At 27.2% G+C, this 19483-nt stretch overlaps 1 protein-coding gene across 1 annotated transcript; it reads right to left on the bottom strand.

Moving 5' to 3' along the window:
- Positions 1-784: 784 nt before the first annotated feature.
- On the bottom strand, positions 785-18890 carry LOC113367648. Its single transcript, XM_026609236.1, has 5 exons — positions 18781-18890; positions 8594-8842; positions 8240-8506; positions 5795-6093; positions 785-1177 (listed from the first exon to the last, which is right to left on the bottom strand). Exons 1-5 carry the CDS (start codon positions 18842-18844, stop codon positions 785-787), a joined length of 1272 nt encoding a protein of 423 aa, XP_026465021.1. The 5' UTR covers positions 18845-18890.
- Between the last annotated feature and the right edge of the window lie 593 nt (positions 18891-19483).

The following is a 19483-nucleotide window of genomic DNA, read 5'->3' as shown; positions in this document are numbered from 1 at the left end:
AAAAAATGTTTTCTTTATTTTGACATATTTTGGAAGATCTGAACTTTTTTTCAAAGCAATCGTACTGCTTTAATTGCATAGAGACAAAATATAAAGCGCGTAAGCGCGGCGTCGCTGTCTAACGCGTAAACATTGATACGGAACCCATAGGAGAATAAACAAAATTTATACTTATTGTTAAAGTATCTATAAAATATCTGAAAATTTGATGTGCATATGTCTAATGATCATTTTTGACCGCCAAATGGCATTTTTTTTTACTTTTTTTGTTAGATCTCCGAAACCGCTAGACCTGCCTTTATGAAAATTTGATCAATTATTTATCTTGTCAATACAAGTAAAATGTTTTTTGAATTATTATAATAGGACGCTCCGTTCTCTTAAAAACTGAGTTACCGTTTTCAGCACTTTTTGCCCCGTATCTCCGGAACGGCTAGACCTACCTTCGCCAAAAACTAATCAGCACGTCTCCTTATCGATACGAATCGAATGATTTTTGAATTATTCAAATCGGTTGATCCGTGTTTCCGAAATCGTCGACGAAAATTTGTATCCGCACATACATACACACACGCACACACACACACACACACACTCACACACACATACATCCATTTTTTCTAAGGTATGCCAAGATGTTCAGAAACCTCTGAAACGTAAAGATATATAAAAATTTTCATTTTCGATTTTTTTGCGATTACTATAACTTACCCTACGGGAAGTTAATTATTAATTATCATTTACCACATTTACAAAAACAACATTTAATTTACAACATAATTTATTATTTTTTCTCAAACTTCAACACTTTTTTGACACCCAAAGAAGGAACAGTGTCAACTTTCCTCCTCAAATCATTTACATCACAACAATAAGTGAAACCTTTGTCCAAATTTTCGAAACCATCGTGGATCCAATTATTATCCTCGCAAATATTCTTGCACAAATAATCAGGCTTGGTTTCTTCATAAGGATTATTCAAAGTTACCAAAGCAATGCCTTCTTGACGCCTTTTGTTATAGACGACTTTCCACAAATATTTGGGAACTGAAATTTTTTGGTTTTCTGTCAAAAATAGGGGTTGGTGGTTATTGTTTTGGTCTGGCAAGGATAAAATGTCGTAAGTTCCTGTGTAGACTTCGAAATCGTCTTGACGAGATACAGATAACTGTCTTACCTAAAAAAAAGATTCATATTACCATTCATATTATTTTTATTATTATTTGCTTATATTTTATATCAAATCATATTACGGATATTATCTTCATGTAAATTTTATCCTTTGCACTTTTATTTATTTATTTAAATTTAAGTAATTATTTATCAATATTACTAGATGTTAATAATTTAAGAGTTGTAATAATTCTTGAAATTAAATATATATATATATATATATATATATATATATATATTTATTTAATAATTTCTATCTGTTCTTTCAATCTAGAGTCCACTGAAGATGACACAAAACAATGTGTCGAAACGTATGGAAAAAATAAAAATGTTTTAAAGTCATAAAAACTTTTTAATTGATGTATTGCCCTGAAAACTGTATATCATATATATATATATATATATATATATATATATATATATATATATATATATATATATAATATATTACCAAACAGATTTATCACTTGTTGGTGGTTTGCACTATGGTTTATACAAAAACCGACATTTCAGAAAACCGGTTTTCAAAATTTAATTTTACTAAAAAACCGCTTTTCGAATTTTATATAGAAAATTAATTTTTGCTCGAACATTCTGTAATTTATCCGCAAATTTAGTGTAATTTAGAGCAGTATTTGACTGAATTTATTTATTGTTCAATTTTATAGATAGTAAACAGAATTATTTTAATTTTAATTAGTAGAACTAAAAAATAATAGTTTATCTTGATTAAATAAAAATGGCAAAATATTTTATATATTTGTACTTATTAGATTTTAAATTGGATATGAAAGAATTCTCAATTATTATTAGTATAATATTTTTATTTTTATTTTGGTCCTAATTTAGTTAAAAAAAATTGCTTCCCAGAGAGGCTGTGATATAGAATCTCATATAAATTGTCAAATTTAATCCAAAATGGAAAGACTCGACGGTTTATTATATGAAAATTAAGGACCAACTATTTCAATTGACCACACGCACAGTTAAAACATCAAAACTAATTTACATATCATTGTGCGTGAATAATTATTACTTAAGTATTTTAATTTCATGTTTAGGTAGTATTTTTTATTATAAATATTAGATTTAGAAATGGAGAATGGTGCTAAAATTTAGTTCCTTTGAATTTGAATGTGTAATTTTACTGTTTCATTATAAAGTATATAATGGTAAATTGCATACAAATGTTTTATACAAAAGTTTTACACACTTTTTAATGAGTACACGTAGTTTGTTAGTTAGTTGTGATATTGTGACACAAACGACAGAAATTGTTTACCTATCTACTTATCTTTTATATAGTACTAATAATTTAGAAAATTTAATTCAGATGGATTTTATTCATTCCTCTCTTATTATTATAACATAAGTTTTGGTTTATTTTAAATTCTAGTTGTATTTTAACATTAAAATGATAAATGTTTTTGCATCTTTTTATATATACATAATTATTGAATAGTAGAAGATTTTGCACTGACAAAATTTATACAAATTGTAATAAAATAAAAGAATTGACTTTAAAAAAAAAATAACTTTGAAGATAATTATTCGTTATTCATGCATCATTTTCACATATAAGAATGAAAATATTTTTAAATAAAAAAAATTTATTAAATTTAAAAAAAAAATAGATGTTGATAAATACTTGTTAATATCAATTTTAGTTTTAAAAACAATTAAGCTAAACTCGGGTATTGCCTGTTCCGAGCATTTTTAATTAATTCTAAACATTCTAATTGTTTTTTGTTTAATAAAATATGATTTTGAAAAAAACGGTTTTAAAAACCGGTTTTTTGACGAAAATTATGGAATTTGAAACCGGTTTTTTAGTGAAAAAAGTCGGTTTTATAAATAAAATATTCATAATTTTGAAAAGGAGACCTGACGAAAAATTAATTTTTGAGGTTGATTTTGAGGTCTGACAGAAAATTTATTTTTAACCAAATTTACTATAATATGAAAGGATTCAAAACTTTATTTTATATTGAATGATGGCTAGGATTTTAGTCGAAACGTATGGATGACCAATAAAACATTCATAATTTTGAAAAAGATATTTATGAAAAAAACAATATTTTAACCAGAACAGTTGTTAAAAAATTTACAATAATATAGAAGGAAATAAAACTATTTTTCATTAAATGGTGGCTGGGATGTTAGCCGAAACGTATGGAAATCACATAAAACATTCATAATTTGAAACAAAAAAGAGACCAGACAGAAATTTTTTTAACCAAAATAGTTGCCAACAATTTGACTATAATATAAATGATTATCAAACTTTATTTTTTTATTCAATGATGGCTGGGATGTTAGCCGAAACGTATGGAAATTTCATAAAACATTCATAATTTGAAACAAAAAAGAGACCAGACAGAATTTTTTTTAACCAAAATAGTTGCCAACAATTTGACTATAATATAAATGATTATCAAACTTTATTTTTTTATTCAATGATGGCTGGGATGTTAGCCGAAACGTATGGAAATTTCATAAAACATTCATAATTTGAAACAAAAAAGAGACCAGACAGAATTTTTTTTAACCAAAATAGTTGCCAACAATTTCACTATAATATAAATGATTATCAAACTTTATTTTTTTATTTAATGATGGCTGGGATATTAGTCAAAACGTATGGAAATCACATAAAACATTCATAATTTGAAAAAAAGACCAGACAGAATTTTTTTGAACCAAAATAGTTGCCAACAATTTGACTATAATATAAATGATTATCAAACTTTATTTTTTTATTTAGACATTCATATCTGAAAAAAGAGACCTGACAGAAAATTAATGTTTTAAAGAAAATAGTTACCAACAAATTTACTATATTATACAGATTTATCAAACTTAATTTTCAATTGAATGATGGCTAGGATGTTAGCCGAAACGTAAAAAACAATAATTTAAAAAAATTAAGATTCAATGAAAAACGATTTTTTTAACCAAAATAGTTATCAACAAATTTTCAATATTATAAAAAATTTAAAACTTTATTTTTAACTTCCCGAAGGAGAAGTTTATGTTTTCATCAAAAAATCCGAATCGCTAATTTTATGTTTTCTCGACGTTTCAAGCCATTCTGAATCGAATGAGACCAACATTTGGAAAAAGTATGTGTGTGTGTGTGTATGTGAACAGATTTTTTGCCGTAAATCGACGTTTTCTCCAAAACGGTTAGACCGATTTCAAAAATTTAAAAGCCATTCGATGTATCTCGATGAGGACTATCGTCTCTGAGTTTTGTGCGGCGATCGACCGGGCCGTTTCTTTGTAAATTGCACAAAAGTGAAAAATTTTTTGTCCACGTTTTAGCCCGCAATTCTGAATCGATTCTGAAAATTTAAAAACCGTTCGATAGATATTGGTTGGGAATCGTGCTGATTAGTTTTTGGTAAAGATCGGCCGGGCCGTTTTCTTGTAATAAAGTTTAAAAAAAAAAAATTTCGACGATTTTTATGATTATTTTTTTGACGATAGATACCATAGTTTTCTAGGTCATACTAAAATATTACGGCCCTACGACAACTGGTTCAGCTTTAAAAATTCGTCAAAGTTTGCAAAAATCAGTATGTTTTTTTTGGCATTTGTCAAAATTAGACTTTTGATCGACGTTGTCTCAAAAACGCCTGAACCGATTTTAGAAATTTAAAAGCCATTTGATGTATTTCGGTAAGGACTATCGTTTGTCAGTTTTGTGCAACGATCTGCCAAGCCGTTTCTTTGTAATTTGAAAAAAAGTGTTAAACTTTTCGTCCACATTTAAGCTCATCCTACCGAACCGATTTTAAAAAATCAAAAATTGTTCGAAAGATATTAGTTGGGAATGGTACTGATTAATTTTAGGTAAAAATCTACCGAGCCGTTTTCTTGTAATTAACTGTTGAAAAAAAATTAAGCTGATTTTCATGGAAATTTTTTTGGCGATATATATCATGGTCTTATAGAACTTACTTTAATATTACGGCCTCACGACAAGTAGTTTAATTTTAAAAATTCGTCAAAGTTTGCTAAAATTATTATCGTTTTTTTTTAAAGTAGGATTAATGAAGTATATTATTTACACATTTTTGTTGATTAAGTCAATTTTTTACACATTTCGGAAAGTTCATGTAACTTGCCTCAAGGCTAAATACCAAACCAACTAGTTTATTAAATGATGGCTGGGATGTTAACCGAATCGTATGAAAACCAGATAAAATATTCATAATTTTTTAAAGTATTTAAAATCTGATATAAGCCTGATATAATAATTTTGAGTTTTTTGTTCTTTAATTTGTGGCTTCTAGGTTTTAAAACTCTTTTTTTTAAGTTTGAGTAGAGGAAGTTACTTCTTCAAGAAGAAGTCACACTGATTTAAACTAATATATACACTGGTATAAAAATCTAAATTAATATATACAAAACCTTTCTGGGAACCATTGCAGACTGATAAAATATCAAATGCTATTGAAACGATATGATTAAAAGAATCAGAACGCTTTCATCTATCTTTTATATTTGGCTATATTTGTCATTTTCGATTTATACAGTGAAAACCGACTTTTTTCACTAAAAAACCGGTTTTTGGATTCTATCATTTTTGTCAAAAAGCCGGTTAGTGTCAACTTACCATTGTTTCGACTTTCAACCAGTTGCCGGCGTTGACGACTTGCCATTGTGGGCAAACGTTGATGTAGAAGTATGTTGCAAATTGGTGAGGCACCAAAGAAAAGTCTCCATCAGGTGCCAAGTGCCCTCGTGCCAGAATTTTATTTTTGTCCAACTCTATAAACTTTTTGGCTTGGCGTTTTCCGAGAAGTTTGCTGAACATCTCGAGTTGCTCGTTGCCTTTGTATGCGACTGCTGGTGAAACACCAGGAGCTGATCCTGCTGACTTGAAGGATGGACGATTTGGCTCAATCTGCTTAACTGGATAAGATAAAAGAATCATTAGTTCCCTTGAAAAAGCACTTAAATTTTTTAAGTAAAACTTCTTTAGGCGCGACATGGGTGCAACGGAAATTGTTACGCCAACGTGAAGTGAGAGTCATTCGCTCTTGATGATATGATTTCTATACGGGTCGATTCTGATTGGTCATCGGAAGAATATTTTATCCCGTCCCCCATAAAAAATTGCAGTGCAAATAATGAAAAACCCATGGGGCGCAAACTTCTAACAAATGTCAGTTTAGTACGCAGTCATACGTGCGTACGTCACCGAAAGCATGAACCATATTGTTCAAATTTCCGATATTATGTCAAAACTTTTTAAGGTTAAATATATAGTAGTATAAATTGTGAAATAATAAAAATGTCAGGATCGGAAGAATGTTTTATTCCGTCCCCCATAAATGATTAATTGTAGTGCAAATGAGCGCAAATAAAGCATGAAACTAAGGAAAAAACTGCGCTACGTAAGAAATGTAAGTTTATTGAAGTAATTTGTATTATTCGAGTTTTTCGAGGTTACTATATACCTTCGAGGTTATTACTAAAATGGAAAATATTTTTATAAAAATATTTAAATATTTGAACAAACAAGCAGTCAATAATGAAGTTCTACAAACACAATTACATGAGTGAAATTGTGGGAACAATATTTCTTCATTGAAAATTTAACGTAACTTTACATGTTCCTTCTTTATGATGGCTATGGAGACTAATTTTAATTTATTATAACAGTAATTATAAATGTTCGTGCAGGTACAAAGCCTCTTACAAACTCTGAAAGATCAAGATTACATCGTCAAACAAAACATCTGCAGGAAAATAATTGATTACTGCCAATTTATTAGAAAATCTTGAGATAGGTATCAATTTAGATATTAATGTCAACACGATTGACGTAAGTAAGAATCTTTTTTCGCTTCAACTATTCACATTTAAACATATTATTCTGTTATCTTTTTAGATTAAAGTACTACTGTTACTTTTTCTGATACAACTACATCAAGTCAATTGCAAATTGATGATTCTGTATATAATGTGACAAGAACTGATCTTTTGCAAGAGTCAAATAAAGTATTTCAACTTCCATATGAAAAATTCCATTTGTTTAGGAATGCACTAAAATTGTTTGAAAAACAATTTACAAATGATAGCTTTGGCTATGTATGCTTTGTGTTTGACAGACTTTGGTTTCAAAGTGACTTAAAAATATTAAAAGATGCTCAAAAACAAATTCTTATTAATGGTTTTCTGATTCAAATAATCAGGTTAGATGTCAAACTTGTCGAAAGGCATTAAATTTGGGTAAAATTCCCATTTTGTGTAAATTTAACGAGTTTGTATTTCCACCTATACTAAATTATCTACCTAAACTAGATACTGTATCTGAAAGATTAATTTCACCTAGGTTGTGTTTCATGCAAATTAGACGATTTGGAATATTAGGACAAATTATAAATGTGCCTGTTGACATTAATAATATGGTTAATTTATTACCTCGTAATATTGATGATGATCATTGCATTAACGTTCACATAAAAAAGCAAATGATTCATAGATCACGCTATGTGCAGGGCTTGATAAATAAAACAAATATAAAAGTATGGCTTCAATTTTTTAGACAAGACAGATATTACAGCTGTTCAAGGAATGAGATTATATCGTAAAAAAATACGAACAGTAAATGAATGTATGATAATTTTAATTACATGGAGTTCTTCAAACACAATTATTACATGATGACTGAAGTTACGAAAACAATGTTTGTTTAGGCGTTGTTTAACATAATCCACTGCGTGAACGAATATTATAGAACTTATTAATCAGCAATTACTTTAAACTGATCATGTCATATTTCAAGTATGATTTTGATAACATCATTGTTCGTAAATATTATACATATTTTTAATGCAATCATGAATATATATGTTATAATTTATTATTATATAAATGTGTATAGTGATTGACGACACTAATAAATGTGTGCATCACGAGTGTTACCATATTACTAATAAACATTATTCAAAATGGTTATATGATGTATTTATTTTTACTTAACTTAAATTTGCTACTTTGTACAGAAGCAAATATGTTTTACTTCAATCTTGCGCACTTTTTTTTTACTTACATCCGATGCTTTTCCCTGCCAACTTGTGGTGCGAGTAGACGGCATCACCAGTACTCTGGTTGTAACAAACTTTGTAAAGTTCTACAAAACTGCCATTTCTCAAATCAAAACCCACAATTGACCATGTACCTTTACCACCTGCACAAGTTTGTCTTGTTGTCTGCACATCACCAGTAACCGAAGTTTTGCAAGTTACATCACCTGGTGCAAAAGTTTGGCCAGAGTACCTTAATTTTGCACCAGAACAAGACGCCTGGGAAATCTGATCTAAAAAGGACAAATGGTTCTGGTTTTAAGACAAAAAATTACTTAAGGTTTATAATGCACTTGGTTTCTGGTGTTTTTATTTATTACCTTCGGTGGTTGTGAGGATATTAGTGCCTCCAGGACATGCCAAAGTGATTTTGCCAGTAAAGTTTAGTGTCGGAGCAGTTTGTCGCCAGATTTTTCCGCCTTGAAGAAATACTGGTTGTTTGTAGGTGAAGTCTTTGAGTTGTATGCTGCATTTTGCGAATGGTTGAATGTCTTCGGAGATGCTAGAGATTTGGTTGCTGGTGTGGTTATTGAAGATGTTGAAGTTGGATAGGAAGTCTGTTAGGAATCCTGCAAAAATTAGACTTTTTAATATTTTGGAAGCAAAGCGCAAAAAATCTTTTATTTCTAAGAATCTGAAAGGAATCCTGAAAAAATTTTAGAATGATAAATTCTGTGGAAGCATTAAACTTCCAGAGAAAATCTGTTAGTTGTTCCTAGAAAACAAAAGAGAATCTTGAAACAAAATTAGAATAAATAATTTTAGGGAAGCAATGAACCTGGATAGACAGAAAGTCTGTTATTAATTCCTAGAAAATAGAAAAGAGTTCTGGTTAAAATTTAGAATGATTAATTTTGCGAAGGCAATAAAACTGAACAGAAAATCGTTGATACTTTCTACAAAACACAAAAGGAATCCAGGAGCATAACTAGAATGATAAATTTTGTGAATGAACTGGGGCAACAAATCTAGTAATAATTGCTAGAAAACAAAAAGGAATTCAGGAAAAATATTTAGAATGATCAATATTGTGGTAGCAATAAATCTAGACAGAAAATCTGGTAGTAATTTCTGTAAAAAAAAAAACAGAAAAAATCCAAGAAATAAATTACAATCATCAATTTTGTGAAAACAAAGAACCTGAACAGAAAATTTGCTAATAATATCTATAAAACAGAAAGATGTCCTCGAAACAAATTTAACACAATTGATTTTGTGAATGAACCTGGATGGACAGAAAATCTGTTAGTTACTAGAAAAACAGAAAAGAATTCAGGAAACAGTTTAGAATGATTTTGTGGAAGCAATACACATAGATGAATAGAACATCTGTTGAAAATTCCTAGGAAACAGAAAGAAATGCAGGAAAAATTCAAGATTGATTAATTTTGTGAATGAACTTGGACAAAAAATCTAGTTATAATTGCTAGAAAACAAAAAAGAATTTTGAAATAAAAATTAGGATTATCAATTTTGTAGAAGCAATGAATCTTGGATGAACAGTAAATCTGTTAATAAATATAAAAACAGAAGGAAATCCAGTAAAGAAATTAAAAAGATCCATTTTGTGGAAGTAATAAACTTAAACAGAAAATGTGTTTCTAGAAAACAGAAAGGAATCCAGGAAAGAAATTAAAAAGATCAATTTTGTGGCAATGACCCAGAAGGGACAGAAAATTTGTTAATAATCCAGAAAACAGAAAGCATCCAAGAAAAAGATTAGTATGATCAATTTTGTAAGAGCAATAAATCTGGACAGAAAATTTTTTAGTACTTTCTAGAAAACAAAAAAGGATCCTGGGAAAAAAATAGAATCATTAATTTTGTGGACTGGATCAAGCACTGGACAAATAATCTGGTAATGATTTTTTAAAAGAAAGAATTAAATCTTGTAAAAAATTTAGAATGATTAATTTTATGGAAGCAATAACCTAGACAGCTAGATAGAAAATCTGTTAATAATTTCAAGAAAAAACAGGAAAGGTTCTAAGAAATAAAAATAGAATAATTAATTTTGTGGAAGCAATAAACTTGGACAGAAAATGTCTTAATAATTTTTAGAAAACAAAAAAAGTTCAGGAAAAAGCTTTAGGAAACAAAAAAAAGGAAAAATAGGGAGGAATCCTGGAAAAAATTTAGAATGTACAATTTTGTGAATGCAATAAATTTGGGCAGAAAATCTGTTAATAATTTCTAGAAAAACAAAAAAGAATCTTGGAAAAAATATAGAATAATCAGTTTTGTGGAAGCAATGAACTAAGGTTGAAAATCTGTTAATATATCCTAAAAAAACAGAAAGATATCTGGGAAAAAATTTAGAATGATCAATTTTGAGAAAGCAAGTGATCTGGTTTAAAATTTACTATGAATCGAGGAAAAAAGAATTAGAATAATTTGAATTTGAAATTTGTGGCAACAAAAAAGAAATTGTATGGAATTTAAAAAATAAGTTGCAGTAACAAAGTTTGAAAAAAAATTGATTTGCAAAAAAAAGTGTATTTTTGTATAAACATTTAAAAAAAGTCTTGAATTAACAATGTTCTTGTGTACAAATAAACTACTTACTACAATTATATATATATATATATATAATTTTTTCCTACAATTAAATATTTTCTACCTAAAATATCCTATTCAATTCAATTGAACATAATCTGCCAAAACCATTTGAGATTTGACGTATGAGCCACACAAACAAATTTGAACTCAAAATGTAAAGCTGTTGAAATAAATTCTCACCTTCCCCACATTTTCTAGATCAGCAAAAATATTTCAAGACTAAACGTGGCCAAATCGGTTCAGCCGTTTTCAAATTTTAGCATACTTAATGTAATATCGAGCTTTATTTTTATATATACAATTTAAAATAAAAATGTAAAGTTTTCACGCGATTTTGAACTAAACTCTCACCTTCCCCACAACCTCTAAATCACCCCAAACAATCCAAAGACTAAAAGTGGCCAAATCGGTTCAGCCGCTTTCGAATTTTAGCATACCTAACATAATATCGAGCTCCATTATATATATATATATATATATATATATATATATATATATATATATATATATATCCATTACCCAGGTGTTTTCAACTTTGTTCGTAACTTTGGAGGCGTTTGCCGATAAAATGGTGGAAGGCATTTAATAAACTGCTCCACGTTTTGCTCATTGCTCTCGGATTCTTATGAGAATCTCATGGGAATCCGCGATATTTGTCTTTGGCGTCCTGATATTAAAGTTTGTTCGCAAAGTGTACTTACTCCACGTCCAATCTTGATTCTTAACTGTTTCGCAAAGTAATAAGTAATATATATGTATGTATATATGTATATATATATATATATATACTAGCTGACCCGGCAAACGTTGTTTTGCTGAGTTAAGGTATATTCTAAACAATTTCTAGAAAATCAAAAATATTAATACTTTAAGTGTATAAGGATTAAGTGTTGTTTGAATACTATATACAATGAGGTATTATCAAAACAATAAATCCCATCAGTTTGACTATATTTTATCAATACAATCAAACTGCAAGTCTTATACACTCTTTATAGAAAACATGGTATCTGGAATGCAATCCAAAGCAAAAACCTAACTAAAATCTAAATAAAAATCTTTTAAAATCTACCAAAAACTCTATAATATATAATATAAAAATCTGGCTAAGTTAGATGCAAGTTAGAATCTAGTAACAATATTTTTTAGAATTTAATTTTAGATTTCCATTATAATCAAGCTATAATCTAATAATGATCCAGATTCAGATCTAATAAGAATCGAAGAAAAAATCTGTTAAAAATTCAGTAAGATTCAAAGTGCTTATAAGAATCTAGCTCAAATTTAAAAAAAATCGTAAGAATGAAAACTCTACTTACAACCAAACATTAAATATATGAAATAAAGACAGGACTCTACTGACAAGCAAATTATAGAGCTATCTAGAAGATGAAGATAGGACTCTACTCACAAGCAAATTAAAAAACCATCTGGATTCTAGAAGATAAAGATAAGACTCTACTGACAACGCATTTAAAGAGCCATCTAGAAGATAAATATGGGACTCTACTGACAAGCAACTTAAAGAGCTATCTAAAATATTAAAATAGGACTCTACTGACAAGTAAATTAAAGAGCTATCTAAAAGATAAAGATAGGACTCTACTGACAAGCAAATTAAGGAACTAGCTAAAAGATGAATATAGGATTCTATTGACAAGAAAATTGAAGAGCCTTTTACAAAATAAAAATATGACTCTACTGACAAGTAAATTAAAGAGCAACCTAATAGATAAAACAACTTTACCGGCGATATTTTATTGCATAATCTCGTACAAGTTTTTTCATTTGTTTTAGTACTATCTTATAATAATTGAAGTATTTTTTTTATTTAAGCAATTTAAAAAACATAATAGTGTCTTGAAAAAATATTATGTACATGACACGATCTGCAAGTTTAAATTAGTAGTTAGTTTAAAAATTTTGATTTTTAATTTCCATATTTTTGAACGTGACATTCAAAGAAAATCAAATAAACCATCCATATTAATCGAAGATAAAAATTCTTAAGAATGAATAAAATTCATAAATCTTAAATTAAATAAGAAAACAATTTAAATTCTACTTAATGCTCAAAACTTCCAATTATAAAATTATTTTTTTGGAAAGAATCTTACAATTGAAATAAAATCTAATACAAAATTAGCTTAAAATAAAAACAAATTCATCGTGAAAAATGTGAAAAAATGGAACTAAATATAAAAAAATTCCAGTTAGGAAATTAAAACGTTTGACATTGACGTATTAGTCACCGTCCATTGTTTTATTTAAATTACGCTTTTACAAAAAATTTCAAATTAAAAATGTAAAGTTTTTTCGCGATTTTGAAATAATGTCTCACCTTTCCGACAACCTACTGATTAGCACGAATTTTTCAAGACTAAAAGTGGCCAAACCGGTTCAGCCGTTTTTAAGTTTTAGCATACCTAACATAATATCGAGCTTCATTTCCATATTTAAGATATATATATATATATATATATATATATATATATATATCACGATGTTTGACCGCAATGTACTCCTAAACTACTGAACCGATTTTAAATTTGTTTTGCTCAATGTGTTCATTTACATCCAACTTAGGTTATAGGCTATATTAAAAATCTAAGTTCAAATTAGAACTAGAAATTTTTAAAAAATTTTAATAAATTTGACAGTTAAGAAGTTTGAGAAGTATAAATTGCCAATGTTTCCAGACACTCCTAATTTACATTTTACAAAAAAATATCCTTCAGATATTTCAAGCCACAATTTATAGTCTTAATATTACATTAACAATAAACCTGAAATTAATTTGATAGTCTAAAAATCAAATGTTTGTTCAAATAAATCGATCTTAGTACTAAAACTGTTTTACTGAATATATAATAATATTTATTCTTTATAATTTTCCATAAAAATTGCTTTTCCAAAAGCGATTTTTCATCGTTTTTTCTCGATTTTCTGTCTTCGCCTTTTGCATAAAGACGTCACTTTTGATTAATTACATAAAAAGAGTTTTTTGCAGACATTAGGGAAATCGATGAGGTTATAAATTACGTCAATCGAAGGCTTTTGAAAGAATTTTAACGAATATTTATGGGAGAGAAGATGCTCTGAATATTTACGAAGGAAATATGAAATATTAACAAAATTTGAATTGGCTAAATCCGAAATTATTATTAATATTATATAATTATATGTATGTAAGGTATCCTGTTATATTTAAAAGTTTATGCCAAACGATTCAGAATGACTTGAAGCATAAGGAAAAGTTTTAAATTTTAAAATTTAAAATGACTTGAAACGTATGGGAAATTTTTAATTAATCCAAAATTGTTTATTAACTTACTATTAAGGAAATTTGTTAGTAATCATTTCTATTACCAGATGCGCTCACTCTTTAATTATTTTGATCGATTTTTTTATGATAAAAATAATCAAAATGTGTATCAATTATAAACATTATTTTGATGTTTAAGTTTTATGCCAACGACTCAGAATGACTTGAAACATAAGGAAGTTTCAATTATTCCAAAATTGTATTTTTTATAATTAACTTATTATTAAGGAAATTAGTTAGTAATTATTTCTATTACCGGGTGTGCTCAACCTTTATTTTTATTGGTTCAAAGTATATTGTTGATGTCATTTCATATTTGTCAATGTGCACTTGACACTATTTCAAGTATGATCAATTCTAAAGGTCAATTGATGATGTTATTGATGGTGTTATTGTTCTTGAAGTGGTCAATTATGTATCTAAAGCCTCGTGTCGACTATAGAATAAATATATAAATGTTTAGTATTTTCTTCATTAATTTATTTAAAGTACTGAAAGTTTTTTATGCCAAAGTTTGTGGGTCTGGAAATTTGCCTACCCTAAAACTCGAAGTATTACAATTGTTCTATTTCAAAATTTTGAATAACAAAAATTGTTTATTTCAAAATTTGGTTTGTCATACCAAAATTTTAAATTACAAAAATGTCCAAATCAAAATTTGGTGTTCAAAATTTTCTAATTTCTAGAATTGTCTATCCTAAAAGTAAAAGATCAAAGAAGTGGCTATCCCAAAATTTTAAATTCTAAAATTCGCCTAAAACAAATTTTGAGGTACAAAATATGCCTAAATCAAAATTTGATGTACTAAAAATTGCTTATACCAAAATTTTTAATTTTTTAAAATTGCCTATGCCAAAAGTAGAAAACCAAAATATAAGCTACCTCAAAATTTTAAATTCTAAAAATTCCCTATCCCAAATTTTGAGGTACAAAAATGCCTAAATCACATTTGATGTCCAAAAATTTGGTCACACCAAAATTTGCGATCCATTGCCTTTCTCAAATTTTTAGTTCCGAAGAAATTCTCAAAGTATTAAGCAACAATTGATACTTTTTATTTGTTATAATTTATTATTGTTAATCAAGACTTTAATTTCTTATTTGCAAAATTGATATGTGCAAAAAAAAATAATACTAAAAAAATACAATAAATTGAATATGAAATGAAAAAAGTTAAAATAACACATGATACATGGGTATTTATGTATATATTTTTTCTATAAATTTATATTAACTTTTGAATTACTTTTGGAATGCCCAAAATTTATCAAAAATTTCGTATTCCAAAATTTATAAATCCTGAAAATTTTCTATTTTAAAGTTTGTTGATTGTCCAATTTTAACATTTGGAATAACAAAAAATGTTTATTCTAAAATTTGATGGCCAAAAAATATCTCAAAATTTTTGATTTATAAAAATTACCTATCCCAAAAGTATAGAAGGCCAACGAATTGGCTATCCCAAAAAAGTACAAAAATGCCTATATCAAAATTGGAAGTCCAAAAAATTTACCAAACCAAAACTAAATTTGACATCCAAAAAATATGTCACACCAAAAATTTGAGACTCAAAAAATTGTCTATTCCGAAAGTCAAAGACCAAAAAATTGGCTATGCCAAAATTTGAAGTAGAAAAAATGTCTAAAACTAAATTTGATATCCAAAAAATTGGTGACACGAAAAATTTGATTACTAAAAACTTGGCTATCCCAAAATTTAAAGTAGAAAAAATGTCTAAAACAAAATTTGATCCGAAAAATTAACTACAATTTGAGATAGACAATTTTTGAAGTTTAAAATTTTGGGATAGCCAATTTTTTGGTTTTTTACTTTTGAGATAGGCAATTTTTAGCAATTAGAAATTTTCGAATAAACATTTTTACTTCTTCAAAATTTTGAAACAGGATAATTAAAAGATATTTACTTTTTGGATTAAGCAATTTTTCAGACTAACAAACTTTGGGATTATATAATTGAGAAAAAATCGATAATTCTGCATTTTTAAATTAAATGTATAAAATACATTTATAAAACCAGATAAAAAAAAAATTAAACAAATATATCTTTGTTATTAAATACTAGAATTCACTTGCTAATAAATTAATTTAACAACTTCTATAAAAAAACAAACTTATATGTTCATAGGCACTAATAAATTCAACAAATAATTTACCAAACTTATATGACCTTGTACAAATTTTTTGGCATAAACATTTTTTATAATATTTAATATATATTTACTTGATTTTCTTGCATTTAGTCTTAAACCTTTCACACATATATATTATAATTATTCATCAATTGCACGAAATTAAAAAAAATATATAATTATATATTATAAACAAATAAAAAGAGTTTGACTCAAAATTTGGTCTCCATGTTAAATTATATTTTATTAAATATTTAATTACACTTTGTACTATTTTTTACAAAGATGATATTAAATATGAGTTTAATGAAATTAAATTAAAATTTCTTTGTCGGTGATAAGAAAATATTAATTTCAAAGCCATTTCTTAGGAAAAAAGTAGCTTTATTAAAATCTTACTGAATTATATTTTAGCTCGCTTTTAATACTGTTCCTGGAAAATCATTTTAAGAGGATTTTATTGTATTTTATTTAAATTACTTTTTTTAAGCTGATACAGTTAAATAGAAAAATATTTTTTATTAACATAAATATTTTAACTTCAATTTAACAACAAAAGTTGCTTTGATATATATGTAGGTTTATTGATTTTCTATCAATTTTATATAATTAGATTTTTAATTGGATGAAATTGCAATTATGAATATCTGAAATAACGAGCACAAATTATATCAAATATATATATATATATATATATATATATATATATATGTATATATATATAATTATGTTTTAATGAAACTCTAATTAAATCGGAAACTTTGTAAAGCAAAATAAATTATTTTCATATCGCCGGTTGAATAACTTTCATATTTTACTCACAATCAGTACAGATAATTTATATTAATTATAATTAAAACTAAATTTTGTAATTTTAATTAACATGATGCATTTGGCTAAAAATAATATTAATGAACCAAAATAATATCATAGGACACCTAAAAAACAAGCAAATGTCTTAAAATGCTTGGAAATATACAAATTCACTAAAAATGTTAAAAATTCTGGAAAATTTACTTTGGCCACTAAAATTTTTTTAATTAAGTATTACATTTAAACAAGACTTATTTGTTTTTTTTTTTTACAAAAATATCATTCAACTACCGTTCTTTAAATTACAATTTTATTTAATATTTTATATTGAGTTATCAATTAGATAAATTTATCGATTTTTTTATTCACTTTTAGACTTCAATGCTCAGTTCCAGCCATAGTTGATGTTAAGATTATTATTTCAATATTTTTTTAATTTTATTTTGTTAATATTCTGTTTATTATTTACATTTATATTTTTGTATTTAAGTTTAATTCTTTGTTTTTTATATACTCAACAATTTTGTATTATAAAACTTGCATCAAGTTTTGATTGACAAAAAAATAGACTTCAATTGACCAAAACTTCTCTAAATACATCACGAATTTTTAACTTCCCGTAGGGTAAGTTATAGTAATCGCAAAAAAATCGAAAATGAAAATTTTTATATATCTTTACGTTTCAGAGGTTTCTGAACATTTTGGCATACCTTAGAAAAAATGGATGTATGTGTGTGTGTGTGTGTGTGTGTGTATGTGTGTGTGTGTGTGTGTATGTATGTATGTATGTGTGTGTATGTATGTGCGGATACAAATTTTCGTCGACGATTTCGGGAACACGGATCAACCGATTTGAATAAATCAAAAAACATTCGATTCGTATTGATAAGGAGACGTGCTGATTAGTTTTTGGCGAAGGCAGGTCTAGCCGTTCCGGAGATACGGGGCAAAAAGTGCCGAAAACGGTAACTCAGGTTTTAAGAGAACGGAGCGTCCGATTTTAATAATTCAAAAAACATTTTACTTGTATTGACAAGATAAAGAATTGATCAAATTTTCATAAAGGCATGTCTAGCGGTTTCGGAGATCTAACAAAAAAAGTAAAAAAAAATGCCATTTGGCGGTCAAAAATGATCATTAGACATATGCACATCAAATTTTCAGATATTTTATAGAGATTTTAACAATAAGTTTAAATTTTGTTTATTTTTCTATGGGTTCCGTACCAATGTTTACCCGTTAGACAGCGACGCCGCGCTTACGCGCTTTATATTTTGTCTCTATGCAGTTAAAGCAGTACGATTGCTTTGAAAAACAAGTTCAGATCTTCCAAAATATGTCAAAATAAAGAAAACATTTTTTTTCAAAAAAAAAAAAATTAAAAAAATTTTTTTTTTTAAAAAAAATTTAAAAAAAAAATTTTTTTTTTTCAAAAAAAAGTAATTTTTTGTCCAATTTATAGTTTCTCAAAAATCTTATTTTTTCGAAGTAAATTTTTTTCAAAAATGTTAATCGTTTTTAAAAAAAATAATAATTTTTGGTACGGGAAGTTCCAGCAATTTGCCTTAAGGCACGATGCCCTAATTGCCTTAAGACAGAATTCCACTTACAGCTAGTTTTTTTTTTTTTTTAAATAAATTTCTGTGTCTTTTATCCCTTACCTGGAGCAGCATGACATCCTGCTGCAGCAGCACAAATAAACAGCACAATTGTCACAAACTGCATTTTGCACTCTGACTAATCAAAATCCAAAACGGAGTTCACAATTCATAATTGAATACAAAATAGAGAGAAACCACTTTGGAAATACAATAGAGATTGTTTCTAAAGCAACTATCACACTACTAACTACACTATTATCATAGTTGGTTATTAATAATGGATTAAATGGGTGAGGAAATGGGTTTGGAAACTTGTAGTAACTATTTTATGTATATAGTTATATGATTGTTAAATTTATAAACAAACTATGAATTATATGAATAATGTTTTATCAATGAAATTATGTTTGTATTGGGATGATATTGCAGTTTCAGTTTTGAAAGGATCAGATGATTATTTTGGAAATACTGTATTTAATTCGGATGAATTTTACATGAGTTGTATTCAACTTTAAGTACAAACTTTTTAATTATTTGATAGATTTGTGATGATTTGTTGTTTATCATTCCATGGAAATGCCAAAACTGATTTCCTTTTTATTTCTTTATACCTGATGACACCGTTAAGTGAAGTTTCGAAACGTATGTACTTCATGCATCGTTGCCAGATTTAATGATTTTGCAAAAGGAATTGTATGCAAAATTTCAAATTTCAAATAATTTAAAATTAACCCCAGTAGTTTTCATTTGTTTATACTTGTGA

This window comes from Ctenocephalides felis, unplaced genomic scaffold (genome assembly GCF_003426905.1).
Source record: "Ctenocephalides felis isolate EL2017-DRISC unplaced genomic scaffold, ASM342690v1 CF-g0.4_SCAFFOLD_01170, whole genome shotgun sequence".
In the NCBI taxonomy this organism is placed as follows: Eukaryota; Metazoa; Arthropoda; class Insecta; order Siphonaptera; family Pulicidae; genus Ctenocephalides; species Ctenocephalides felis.
Note: the sequence above shows the minus strand (reverse complement) of the source record. Positions and strands in the feature narration are given on the sequence as shown.